A 13370-nucleotide genomic window follows, 5' to 3' on the forward strand; every position below is an offset into this window, starting at 1 on the left:
GTAAGAAAAGTCCCTAGTATTTCGATGTTCTTTTTTCCCGGACTTGATGCTTTTGCCGTTCGACGAATTCGACGTTATTCTTGGTTTGGATTGGTTGACCATGCACGATGCGGTTGTAAATTGCAAAAGCAAGACTATCGATCTGAGGTGCGCGAAGAACGAGATAATTCGGGTTGAGTCTACGGAACTAAAGAAGTTGAAAGCTCAGTTGCAAGAATTGGTGGATAGAGGTTTTGCTCGCCCGAGTTTTTCGCCTTGGGTGCGCCGGTGTTGTTTGTGAAAAGAAGGATGGAACCATGAGGTTGTGCATCGACTATCGTCGACTTAATAAAGCGGCGATAAAGAACAAATATCCGCTATCACAGATCGATGATTTGTTCGATCAACTGAAGAACCTCGATATTTTGAAAATAGATCCGAGATCGGGCTATTATCGATTCATGAATTCGAGATTCGGACGTACCCAAGACTGCCTTCAGAACAAGATATGGTCACTACGAGTTCCTAGTGATGTCGTTTGGGCTTACTAATGCCCCTGCGGTATTTATGGATTTGATGAATCGGATCTTCAGACCATATTTGGATCGGTTCGTAGTTGTCTTCATTGATGACATTTTGGTCTATTCGCAAAATGAGACCGAACACTGAACACCGAGGATAGTGTTGCGAATTTTACGGGATAAGCGATTATATGCTAAGTTCAACAAGTGTGAGTTCGGTTGAGGAGGTTAGCTTCTTGGGTCATGTGATATCAGATCGGGTATTCGAGTCGACCGAATAAAATTTCAGCCATACTTAATTGGAAGCCTCAGAAATATTCCCGAGGTTCGAGCTTTTTGGGGCTTCTAGGTTATTATCGACGATTTGTAAAGGTTTCTCAACGATAGCCACGCCAATGACGGCTTACTCCAAAAGGATGTTAAGTTCGAATGGACGGAGAAATGTCGAAGAGTTTCGATCAACGAAAACTTATTTGGTGAAGCCCCAATCCAAGTGCAACCCGAATCGGGCAAAGAGTTTGTCATTTATAGTGACGCATCCCTACTTGGGTTGGGTTGCGTATTGATGCAAGAAGGGCGAGTTGTGGCCTATGCATCGAGACAATTAAAGCCACATGAGAAAAATTATCTGACCCATGATCTCGAATTGGCTGCCATCGTATTCGCATTGAAGATATGGCGACATTAATTATTTGGTGAGAAGTGCCATGTGTATTCGGATCACAAAAGTCTCAAATATTTGATGACCCAAAGAGACTTAAATCTGTGACAAAGACGATGGCTCGAGTTGTTAAAAGATTATGAGCTCGTCATTGATTATCACCGGGAAAGGCTAATGTGGTTGCGGATGCCTTAAGCCGAAATCGCTTTTTTGCTTCTGAGCGATGAATGTACACTTGTCTATCCTACCCGACAATGTGTTAGTAGTCGAATTAAAGGCCAAACCATTGTTGGCTCATCAAATTCGGGAAGCTCGAAGTTGACGAGAGTTGCTTGCAAAACGGGCTGAGTGTGTTCGAACAAGGAATCGGAGTTTCAAATTGATGATGACGATTGTTTGAGGTTCGAAGTCGTCTGTGTGTTCCAAAGAATTGAACTTATTTCGATAATTCGAACGAAGCCCATTGTAGCCGAATGGCAATCCACCCGGGAGTAACGAAGATGTACAACGATTTGAAACGTCGGTTTGGTGGCATGGTATGAAACGAGACATCTCGATTTTGTTTGAGATGTTTAATATGTCAACAAGTGAAAGCGGAACATCAAGTGCCTTGAGATTACTTCACCGATCACGATACCCGAGTGGAAATGGGATCGAGTCACAATGGACTTTGTATCCGGACCGCCATTGTCGCAAGTAAGAAGGATGCGATTTGGGTCGTTGTAGATAGATTGACTAAATCGGCTCACTTTGTCCCCGTACGTACGGATTTTTCAATGGACAAACTAGCCGAATTGTACGTTTCTCAGATTATGAGACTACACGGGGTGCCTATTTTCATCGTGTCGGATAGAGATCCGAGATTTACCTCGCGATTTTGGAAGAAGTTGCAAGAAGCTTTGGGTACCAAGTTGCATTTCAGACCGCCTTTCACCCCAAACCGATGGTCAATCCGAACGGATAATTCAAATACTCGAGGATATGTTGAGATGTTGCATCCTTGAGTTTAGTGGTTCATGGGAACGGTATTTGCCTTTGATTGAATTCGCTTACAACAATAGCTTTCAATCAAGTATTAAGATGGCGCCTTACGAGGCTTTATACGGTCGTAAATGCCGTACCCCATTATTCTGGACTGAACTTAGTGAAGGTAAATTCTTCGGGGTTGATTTGGTTAAGGATGCCGAGCAAAAAGTTCGAGTAATTCGTGAAAGTTTGAAAGCTACTTCGGATCGCCAAAAGTCGTATGCGGATTTGAAAAGAAAAGATATTGAATATCAGGTTGGAGACAAGGTCTTTCTCAAAGTTTCACCTTGAAAGAAGGTGCTTAGATTTGGTCGTAAGGGCAAATTGAGTCCGAGGTTCATCGGGCCATATGAAGTATCCAAACGAGTTGGGCCAGTCGCATATCGATTAATTTTGCCCCCTGAGCTCGAAAAGATTCACAATGTTTTTCATGTCTCGATGCTTCGACGATATAGGTCTGATCCATCGCACGTAATCGCTCCATCTGAGATTGAGATTCACCTAATTTGAGCTATGAAGAGGAACCGTTCGCATTATGAGGCGTGAAGTAAAAGAGTTGCGCAATAGGAAAATCCCGCTAGTGAAGGTGTTGTGGCATAAACACGGAATGGAAGAAGCCACTTGGGAACTTGAGGACTCTATGAAAGAGCGATACCGAGCCTATTTATGGTAAGATTTTGGGGACGAAAATTTCTTAAGTGGGGGAGAGTTGTGACATCCCAAAATTTGACCCTAGTCGGAAAGTGGTTTCGGGACCACTAAACCGAGTCTTATAAGTAATTAAAAGTTATATTCTATGTTTATGATGTTAGTAAATGCATGTGTGAAAGATTCATGCATTAATTTGATCATTTCTATGTGAATTTATTTAAAATGGACTTATATGAAACATTGTTGAAAGGCGATAGGCTAATCTTACAATGGTCTAATAGTACATGCATGCAAAAGAGTGGTTTTGCATGTCAATTTACCCAAAAAAAAAAGGAAGAGTGGCCGGCCATGACAAGGTGATGGGCAAGAGAAAACATGTTTCCAACATGTTTGGCTAGTGAGATATGTATGAAGCAATTAAATAAAAGCTAGCATTAAAGAATTGAACAAAAAAAAATGTGTGTGTGTGGATGCCCCCCTCCCATTGTGCCGTAACTAGAGAGAAAAAAAAAAAAAAAAAATGCTCATTCTATTCTCCATTGCCGTGGCTTGAAGGAGGAAGAAGAAGGGAATTCTTTTGTGCATGATTTGGCTTGGTTGATGCTTAGGAAGAGGTAAGCACTTTGAAACCCTTGGAAATTTAGATGTAAATGAGGTGATTAGTTCAAGTTCTATTCATTCTATGGATTAAATTTGGTTGTTTGGAGGTTTGGTATTTGGCCAAGTAGTTGAAGCTCTTGGTACATATACTTTTCATGAAAGTTGAAATTGGTTTGTTCATAAGGGGAGGGGGTGTCGAATGTGGCCAATGAAAGGCCTTGATGAACTATATATGTGGCTTGGGTTTATGATATTCGGTTAAGGGATATAGTGCTAGCAAGATTGGTTTAATGTATACATGTAAGTTACTTTGTATTTGATGTTTAGAAAAAAAAGAATAATGAAGGGCAAAGTTAATGATGTTGGATAAATTTTTAGTAGAGTTGTGCTTAGGCATTCGGTCATTTATGAGCATTGTTGTAACCACGTTGTAGTTGCAACTCCTAATTTTGAGATGGAATTTGTACACATCGTTAAGTAAATGGTTAGGGCGAATGGGACTATGTGTTTGAAAGAATAAAATCGATACTATAATTGATAGTATAAGTATTCGCCATTCAATCAAGGGTATAGGTGATGTTAGATCAATTTTAGCGCATTCGCTATATAAGTATACCCAATTGTGATATTGCCTTTGATTGTATGAAATCAACTAAAATGGGTGGTTAGTAAGGGTGGTTATCTAATATACTGAATATGTATACGTGTATGTGTGATTGGATTATTGATAGAATAGTAAATTGCATAAGGCTATTGGCGAATAGCCAAGAACATAAGGTAGCAAGATAAAAATTTTACCATGTCGCTCAGTATGTTATATGATCATTAGAATGTGGATACCAACATATGTACCAAAGCGATTGAATGAGTTAATTTATTTGTTTAAGCTCAAGATCCTAAAGGAGAGGCGTCCAACAAAGGGAAATCGAAGGTCAACGAGTAGCCGACTTGGAATTATTTTCCCAACACAAGGTAAGTCATTAAGCATATATTTGGTGTTGATGTAAATGACCATAATATATACGCAATTGTGTTTAAATGAGTTGATGTGTAAATGAAAATGTATGTGTATGGAATGATGCCATGGTTGAATGTATAAGGCAGCAACATGCATAAGGTATTGGTCTCGGCACTAAGTGTGCGGGTATAAATGGACACGGTGACAAGATTGGCACTAAGTGTGCGGGTTTAAAAATTGTACAGCACTAAGTGTGCGAACTGAAAATATATAGCACTAAGTGTGCGAACTGAAAATATATAGCACTAAGTATGCGAGCTGAAAATATATAGCACTAAGTGTGCGGATTCACTATATGCTCTTGCGTTACAATTGTACTGAGTGTGCGGCATTATCGAGTTAATCCCGGACAGCGGATCGGGTAAGTACCTTGAGCTCATGACGAATAGGCAATACGTTCATGCTCGGGTTGAGCTTGGTAAGCTTTAAATCTATGTGATGATTGCAATTGTATGATTGTGGTGTGAATGAGTTGGTGTGTAAAATGCCTCAAATATCTTATTGTATAAAATATGAAATGTGGATGTATGACTTGGTATGAGATTGAACCGAAAGGTCCGAGGAATTATGGTATAGTTTCGATATGGATGAAGTACCTAGCCTCGTTTATTGTTTGATGTTGCGAAAATTTTATTAATGGATGGTTGAGGAATGCTTATGACTTCTGAGTTATAAACTCACTCGGTGTTTTCTTGTCACCCATTTTAGGTCTCTTGGACTCGATTGTTGCGTGCTCGGAACCGTCGTTGAAGTCATCACACCGGCTGGAAACCTTTTGGTATTGTCTTCGTAGTTGAACTAGGAGAACATTTGGCATGTATAGGCTATTATGTTTTGTTGAATCGTGGGTTGTAAACTTTCAGCCATGTGAAAATGGCCTGTGTGGTCGTCGAGTGGGATGCTAGAACCTATAGCCACGAGTCTTAGAAACTTTAATTTTGATAAGGTGGCCATAATTTGTGTCATGTATGATGGATGATTAGTAAGGCCAAGGAAAGATTCACGAAATTGGCATAGTCTACTGCAGTAACTGTTGCGGACAGCAGCAGTGAGATGAGATTGAAAAATCACTAAAAATAGTAGAAGTAGAATTAAATAGTGAATAAATTATGAAATTTAACCTTGATGAATCTAGTCTTATATGGACGAAACGAAACGACCATATGAGCAGTATACTGAGAGATATTAAAGTTCTCGTGAGACAGGGCCAGAACGGTTTCTGGGTCCCCTGTCTCGAATTTGAAAATTTACCATAAATTATCCAGAAGGAATTAGAAGTTGTTCCTTATATGTGCAGATTCCCCTTTGAGTCTAGTTTCATTAGAAATAAACGTCATGAGCATTGAATCTCTGTACGAGAAGATATTCAGGTCGTAATGCGCAAAGGTCAATGTAGTCGACCCCTGTAACATGGGAGACTTTAACTAATAAACTGTACCAATTGGCCCAACCAAAAATTCTAGAAATAAATCCATGGATAGAAATATGAGTCTAAATTCAGGGAAAATTTACGGAATCAGTTTCCGAGTTTTGAAACTCGAGATATGATTTTTAAGGCGACAGTGATGCAGTTAGCTAGCCTGCCTGGAACAGCAATCAATATTACAAAGAGAGAAATAAGGGAAGTGAGCCCAGTAACACCACGTGTTCAAATCCGGTGACGATCTCGGGTTTGGGGTGTTACAGTCTGGGCCGGGTTTGGGGTGTTACAGTTAGGGTGAAATTTATTAAATTCCAATCACCAAAGCTGCCAATTTTCATGCTTGGGAAATTAGCAAACTTGTGACGACTTTTTGGATGGGATCCTAGAATTTTGGGGTTGAGATGTCTTCATGGAATTTGAAAATCTATCTCTTAGCTTTGAAACGTATTTTTAATCACTCGATTTTGAGTTCAGGAGCTCAAGTTATAACCATTTTAGTCAATACTACGCGAGCAAAATTTCTGAACAGGATTATGACAAGAATTATGACTTTCGGGATTTTAATTCAAGTTTAAATCATATTGGGTTTGGATTTTAGGCTTAATTTTTATTATATATGAGCCCAATATTGTTATTATATGCTCTTATTATTTTATTATTTTATTCTGAATTTTTATAATTATTAATTATTTTAAGTTATTTAGGAGTTTTATATTAACAAGAAAGTTTAGTTTAAAACTACTTATTATTTAGATTAAATTAGAGTTCTAGTATACTTAAGAGTTTTATTTAGATTTATTTAGCTAGCCTATATATAGGCCTTTGCATTGTCTGAATTCATACAATTCATTATTATTTAACTTCTCTTTTAAGTTTATAAATTCTCTTTGAGTTTTTCTTATTTAAAGAATTTCTCTTGAGTTTCTTTTAGAGGAGTTTTAACAATCTTTTTAGATTGTGGGGATCATCTTCAAACTTTTTCTTGCCAAGTTTTCTTTTTTGGAGGGGAAATTAGAGTCGTTTGAAGGGGGTAATGGATTCTTAATGTTTTCAAGGCTTCTTAGGACTTCATCTTCTATTTTCTATCCCTAATTCATTGTTTCTTGCTTATTTAGGTTAGTTCTTGCTGTTTTGGCTTGCTGATTTTATTGATTTTCGTTCTATGTTAAAGTTTCTTCAAGAAAGACGTTCTCCTATCTTGTTCCATCAAGAAACACATCAAAATTAGGAGTTTTAATCTTTTCTTATTATTTCAAGCATTCTTGGACAAAAGAGTTTGCTTTTGTCTTTAAAATCACTTCTAACAAATTTGTTTGTGTTTTGTTTTTTCAAATATGGTTGGGGCGTTTTGTTGAGGTCCAAGGACGGTTTCTTTCCATCCAAGAAACACTAATTCGTTCTCTTTTGGACTTTTTACCAGCTTGTTCATCTTTGTTTAGTTTTAATTTCGTTTGACTCTCCTTTTGTGACAACTAATCTGTGTTCGTTGTTTCTCGTTTCAGTTTACGTTTACGTTTTTCTAAAGATTTAAGATACATCTGCAACTTGAACAAACTTTATGATCCTTTTCTGCATTCATCCACATCATTCTTTATCATACGAAGTTATTCCATTATAGTATCATGACAAAGCTCTCCCTAATAACACACCATTATGAAAGCAACTCGATTAATACTCGTTCAATGACCTTGTCATAAGTGTGTTACCTTCATAGGACATCCTTAATCTCTTTGGGATAAATCCGCTCTCCCAATATGATCCTATTTTATCTCGAGGTAACCATTACATCTTTCTTAATAAAAAGTCAATTACTATCAAATAGTAATCAAGTCATTCATCACAAAGATGAATGCTCCATGACCATGTTTACTTTTTATTTATCATGTAATGCTAATGAGAGGATATCATTTACCCATCTCTTGGGCTATGAATTCCACTATTGTAAATGATGCTACATACTGTAGAAGTCATATACCTCACAAACCAGTTTGCAAGTCCTTATCTATTTGAACTCTGACTTTTACTTAAATCAAAGTATATGAGTCACACATACATAGCCTATCATCCACTCAAGATTAAGGTATGCCACATCCTGAACATCACAAGTGAATAAATCCATAAACAAATTCAAGATATAGTTTTCTTGGGTCCAATTTGATGTATTGCCTGTCCAGTCAGTCACATCTATATCTCTATTTTCTGGGAGTCATCCACTCCGATGCCCAAGACAAGGCATCTCCCCAATTAGACTTGATAGATGGCATATTAGTCTTTCAATTGGCTTTCTCATATCTGATTAGACTAAGGAAATGTTTAGGTTTGTCTACTAATATAAGTTGTCTTTCTATATTATCACCTAACCACGTAATATCGCGTAGTATTAATTTAAACATTAAACAACCAGTGAGCCAATATTTGCTTCTATTTTGCTTTGCATACAAAAATCACATAAGGACATCATACAAACTATACAAGTGTAATCCATGAATTATTTTATTAACCAATTTGTTCGAAAAAAATTACAAGTGTACATAGACACAAATACTGCACTTAGGGCACTAGATCCAACACATTTTGTATAACAAAGCCATGAGTTGGGTTCCTGAGTGTAGGGGCATATACGTTATGATTATTGTCTGCGCCTTCCTTTTCGATATCATTCGAGACCTTATCAAGATCAAGGTCACTAAAATCTTCACCTTGGTGATCAGAACCACCATTATTATTGGACCTTTCCTCACCATCTGCATCGGTACCAATCACCAATGGATGTATCTGTAAACAAGGACCCGGATTAGGGTTGTTATACACAATCGGGCCAATATATGAATTGGCACCCCATGTCGATATTGCTTCATAATCGCATGATTCTACTCAGCCAACATTTAGATCAAAGTCAAACATGTGTAAAGAAGATCATCTATCGACAGAGGCTTTTGGAACATTTGTATACAAGTCTTCAACTCCACATTGTTGATTTAATGGAGTGACATTTTGAACGGGCTCAACATTCGCTAACTCAGCGAACAACTCAATTGGTTCAATGCTCGCAGGCAAGCAATACAATGCAACCATAGTCTCCACGTCATCATCATCTACAAGTTCCATTTCCTTATATTTTCACGAATTTGATGAAACTGGAAATTTGTAAAATAATTTAGACACCCTCTTCCTACAACGTCGAGCAATTTTTGCGCTAATTTTTTGTTTCATTACGTTGAGTTTTACATTCTTGCTAAACCTCATTTCTATTTGATGATGTGATTCAAATATACAATCAACTGCTATTTGTAAAGTTACTCCATTGAAATAAACGTATACAAAGAATTGATTATTCACCTTCGATACTAAATCTGTAAAAAAAAAAAAGAACTTAGTTCCTATTAAGACAATTCATAAAATTTTAAAACAACAAAATACTTTTTATCCAACAATATAACTTACATCTCATACTACTAATTATTAATATAAAATAAAATAAAATAAAATTGCATACAAATAATTACAAACTAATATTATCAGTTCAAACTTGATTTTTGAAATCGAAAATGAAAAGCAAATATGTTGATCTTCAATTTTGATTTCTAACAGTTTTTTTTTTCTTTTTTCTTTTGTTAAACAAACTATCTTTCTTTTCTCCAACTTTGGTAAACAATTTTTTCTCTTTTTTTTTTGTTAAACAGTCAAAAATCATTTTTTTGGGCGGGGACGGTGTTAATATAGGGAGTTGGTGTCAGTTGATAGGGCGACACCCATTTAAATAGTCAATTTTTTTTAAAATTTTCAAATCGGTGTTACTTGACATGTCGGCAACACCATTTGACGTCAACTACTCTTTTTGTCCTCTCTTTGCTTTTTTTTTTCTATTAGGCTTTTTTTTTAAAAAAAAGAACTTATTGATGCTACCAATATGTCAAGCTACACCACTTTCTTTATCCGCTCAACAATTTTTTTTAGAAAAAATTAAAGTAATATTGCTAGTGTGTTAGACTGCACAAATAAAAAAATTTATTATTTTTTATATTTCTTCCTCTCGTGGACACCAAAAAAATACGAATACTTTTTAAAAATCTATATTTACACCACCAATGTATAAGACAACACTACTAAAAAATCATTTTTTTAAACATATTAACGATGATTGATCAAAAAGTGAAGATAATTCCACCAACCAATCAAGCCACATCAGTATCCACCGCTGAAAACGTCTCATTATTATAATTAAACCCGGTTTTCAAATTTAACCGACTGTCCAAGTCCCATGTTGGGAGAATGTTCGGAGGCCGACAAACTTTGCCTTATTGCGTATATAACAATCCGTTTTTGGTGCTAAACCAAAAATAATATATAAATAAGTTGGTGTAGGTTCTGTAAAGAGATTTGTGCGCCTAAATCTTTCATGTGCGAGATAGTTAAAAAGGTGGCGAACAAGAAAGAGAAAGCATTCGTGGAGAATAGCAGGGGAGGTGTCTACCAAAAGCAACACAATCAATGGTCGTTCATGTATCAGCCGATGATGACAGAAGAAGCGATGCTGCTACCAGAGGTTAGTAGGGAAAGGGAGATGTCAGCCATGGTTTCAGCTTTGACTCATGTCTTAGCTGGCGACATCCCTGAGGAGCTGCCACCAGATGACAACTTGGATGGTTTTGATTCAACTACAGTCGTCGATAATAACAGTTTTACTACTTCATCATCCGGATTTGGCGGGAAAAAGAGAGAAAGGGAAGAACAGGAGGAAGGCGATGGAGTAATGGCGGTGGAGGGTTTAGGCCCGTTTTCTGCTGATGTACGAGGTAAGCAACATGGTTGGGATTTGAAAATGTTGTTTTCATATATTATAAATCCAATTTCTTACAATACTTCGAGTCCTGCTAAATAAATACAGTGCTAGAGGGTAACAACCCGGCAAAATTGATCCCATTATATGAATACAAGAGCAATGAGAAGTACAGAGAAGAGCCAAGGAGGAGATACAGGGGAGTACGACAGAGACCATGGGGAAAATGGGCAGCTGAGATAAGAGACCCCTTCAAAGCTGCTAGAGTTTGGTTAGGCACATTCGACACCGCGGAGGCCGCCGCCAGAGCCTACGATGAAGCAGCCCTTCGCTTCAGAGGCAACAAAGCTAAGCTCAACTTCCCTGAAAACGTCAAGCTCATATCACTCCCGCCGCCGCCGCCTCTCGCCATCAATCCAACAACAACCCACTTCCCTATTTCAGATTCTCCCAACACCCTTTTCTCCATTCCATCATCTCAAGTCTCCGGCCAATATATCGACTATACTCAGTTTTTTCGGGGTTCCGGCAATTATTTTCAAAGTCAATCACAACAGCAACAGCGGCGGCTAATCGTTTTGTCAACTTCATCTGGTTCTAGCGGACAATCTTCATCTTCTTCTTCAACACCGACTTCATATCCTCTCGTTTTCCCAATTCAAACGTCAGGTCAGAACCTCAACTTGGGCAGCAGCAGTGCAAGTCAAGGTGGCGGTGTTGGAGATTTTTGGGTGCATGCTTGGCCATCAGATTCTGGTGATTATTATACATCAACCTCAAGATAAATGTCTTCCTTAACTATTACTAGTAATTATTGGGTTTTTGGTCATTGTATGCCCCGTTATTATAGGGTGCGACCGTGCGACTTCCTTTTAGTGGTTTTTAGGGATTAGAGATATTTTTTTCATACTCTAATTTTATATTTATTTTTCTTTAAATTATTAGCTTGATTACAAGTAGAAACTATAATTTAATTTTATATTTTTATGATTACAGGTAGAAACTATAATTTAATTTTATATTTTATTTTCAATCATATTACTAAATTAATATTTTAAAAATTATAATATTTTTCATATAAAATATATAATGATAAGAAATCTCTTATATTTTTCACATAAATAGAATTATATGCAGGGACGAAGTTAGAAATTTAATTTTAGAAGGTCAAAATTAAACTTTAACTTTTAATGGCTTATATCTTTATAAATTTAAAAGGTTTAAATTAATATTTTATTATTTTAGAGGATAGTTTAATTTTACTTTTATTAATTTAAAATTTTAAATTTTAAATGACTTAATGGATAATTTTCTATTTTAAGGGTCGGTCCTGCGAACCCTAAATACACCACTAATTATATGATGAAAAGTCTAAACATAACATTTCTTGATAATTACGCCAATTTTTATATAAATTATACAATGAAAATAAGTCTACGGTAGTTGTACTATTTTTCTTACATAAAATAAAGTTATATAACTAAAAGAAGTCTAAATATAACTATTTTTTAACATGAAATGAATTTTAATGATTTTATTGTTATTATTTGTTAGATTTTTATTATTCCAATCTCATTCAAATCATCTAAAATTATTTAATTAACTCATATGGTTGATTTTATTAATAAATATTAATGTCATTTAATATTATTTAATAAATTCATAGAACAATAATTTATTTTATTTGGTATTATATTTTTAAGATACATCTTTTTCTTTATATATAATAAACTAAAATTAATTCAGTATTAATATAATTTAATTAGTGTTACGGTTATATATAAATTAAAATTTTAATTTTAATTATTTATAAATGACATTAATAAGTTAGACATTTCTTTATAAGTTAATTTCAAAGACAGTTAGATTTTAACGACTATTTTTTCAATCATTATTAGGCTCCGTTTGTTCCACTAAAATTTCAGAAAATGATTTTTAGAAAATGATTTACTTTTCAAAAAATCTAATATTTTATGGTGTTTGGATGAACTTATGTAAAATATTTTGTGTTGTTTGACATATTTCTTGAAAATATTTTATAAAGATTGTTTTCAATTAAAAAACATATATTTGAGATTTTCTTATCTTTCCATTATTTAATTGAGTTTATTTTATATCTATAAATTTATATTTTACATTGTTTTTATATATATTAAAATTATTTTGTTAAATTCAAGTTCATTACAACGTCATCTTTTAGTTGCATGACTACTAAATAAGTCTTTTTAATTTAAAATGTGACATCAATAAAATTGATAAAAAAATTAAAAATGTTAACAATTGGACTTGATTTTCAAATTTGAAAAGTAGAGAGGCTAAATTCTTGAAAATAAAAGTACAAGGGCTAACTAAATTTTTAAAATAAAAATACATGGACTAAATTCTAAATTTGTGAAGAGTACATGAACTTATGACATATTTTAACCTTTATGCTACAAAACATTTATTATCAATATATCTATAATTGTAATAAATATTTATTATTAAAATATTAATACTGAATTATTTTCTATAATATGTGGAAATTATTATTTTAAAATTTATTATTAGAATAAAAATTAAAATAATTATTAAAATAATAAATTATATTAATGATATTAATAATTTATTGTATGATTAAATATAAATAATTAAATATATATGTTTAATAATATTTAAAATTATAATGTTTTATGTTAATATATTAAATATATTAAATATTTTAAAAATAA

At 34.7% G+C, this 13370-nt stretch overlaps 1 protein-coding gene across 1 annotated transcript; it reads left to right on the forward strand.

Moving 5' to 3' along the window:
• The first annotated feature begins 10126 nt into the window (after positions 1 to 10126).
• LOC108485495 (ethylene-responsive transcription factor ERF110-like) lies at positions 10127 to 11622 on the forward strand. Its single transcript, XM_017789348.2, has 2 exons — positions 10127 to 10675; positions 10768 to 11622. Exons 1-2 carry the CDS (start codon positions 10279 to 10281, stop codon positions 11442 to 11444), a joined length of 1074 nt encoding a protein of 357 aa, XP_017644837.1. The 5' UTR covers positions 10127 to 10278; the 3' UTR covers positions 11445 to 11622.
• The last annotated feature ends 1748 nt before the right edge of the window (positions 11623 to 13370 follow it).

This window comes from Gossypium arboreum, chromosome 12 (assembly GCF_025698485.1).
Source record: "Gossypium arboreum isolate Shixiya-1 chromosome 12, ASM2569848v2, whole genome shotgun sequence".
Taxonomy (NCBI): Eukaryota; Viridiplantae; Streptophyta; class Magnoliopsida; order Malvales; family Malvaceae; genus Gossypium; species Gossypium arboreum.

Bases quoted from the DNA above. Each gene is read 5' to 3' on its own strand.
- LOC108485495 (XM_017789348.2), top strand. From the start codon at position 10,279: ATGTGCGAGATAGTTAAAAAGGTGGCGAACAAGAAAGAGAAAGCATTC. The intron at 10,676-10,767 runs GTAAGCAACATG...AAATAAATACAG, and splicing joins GTTTTCTGCTGATGTACGAG to TGCTAGAGGGTAACAACCCG.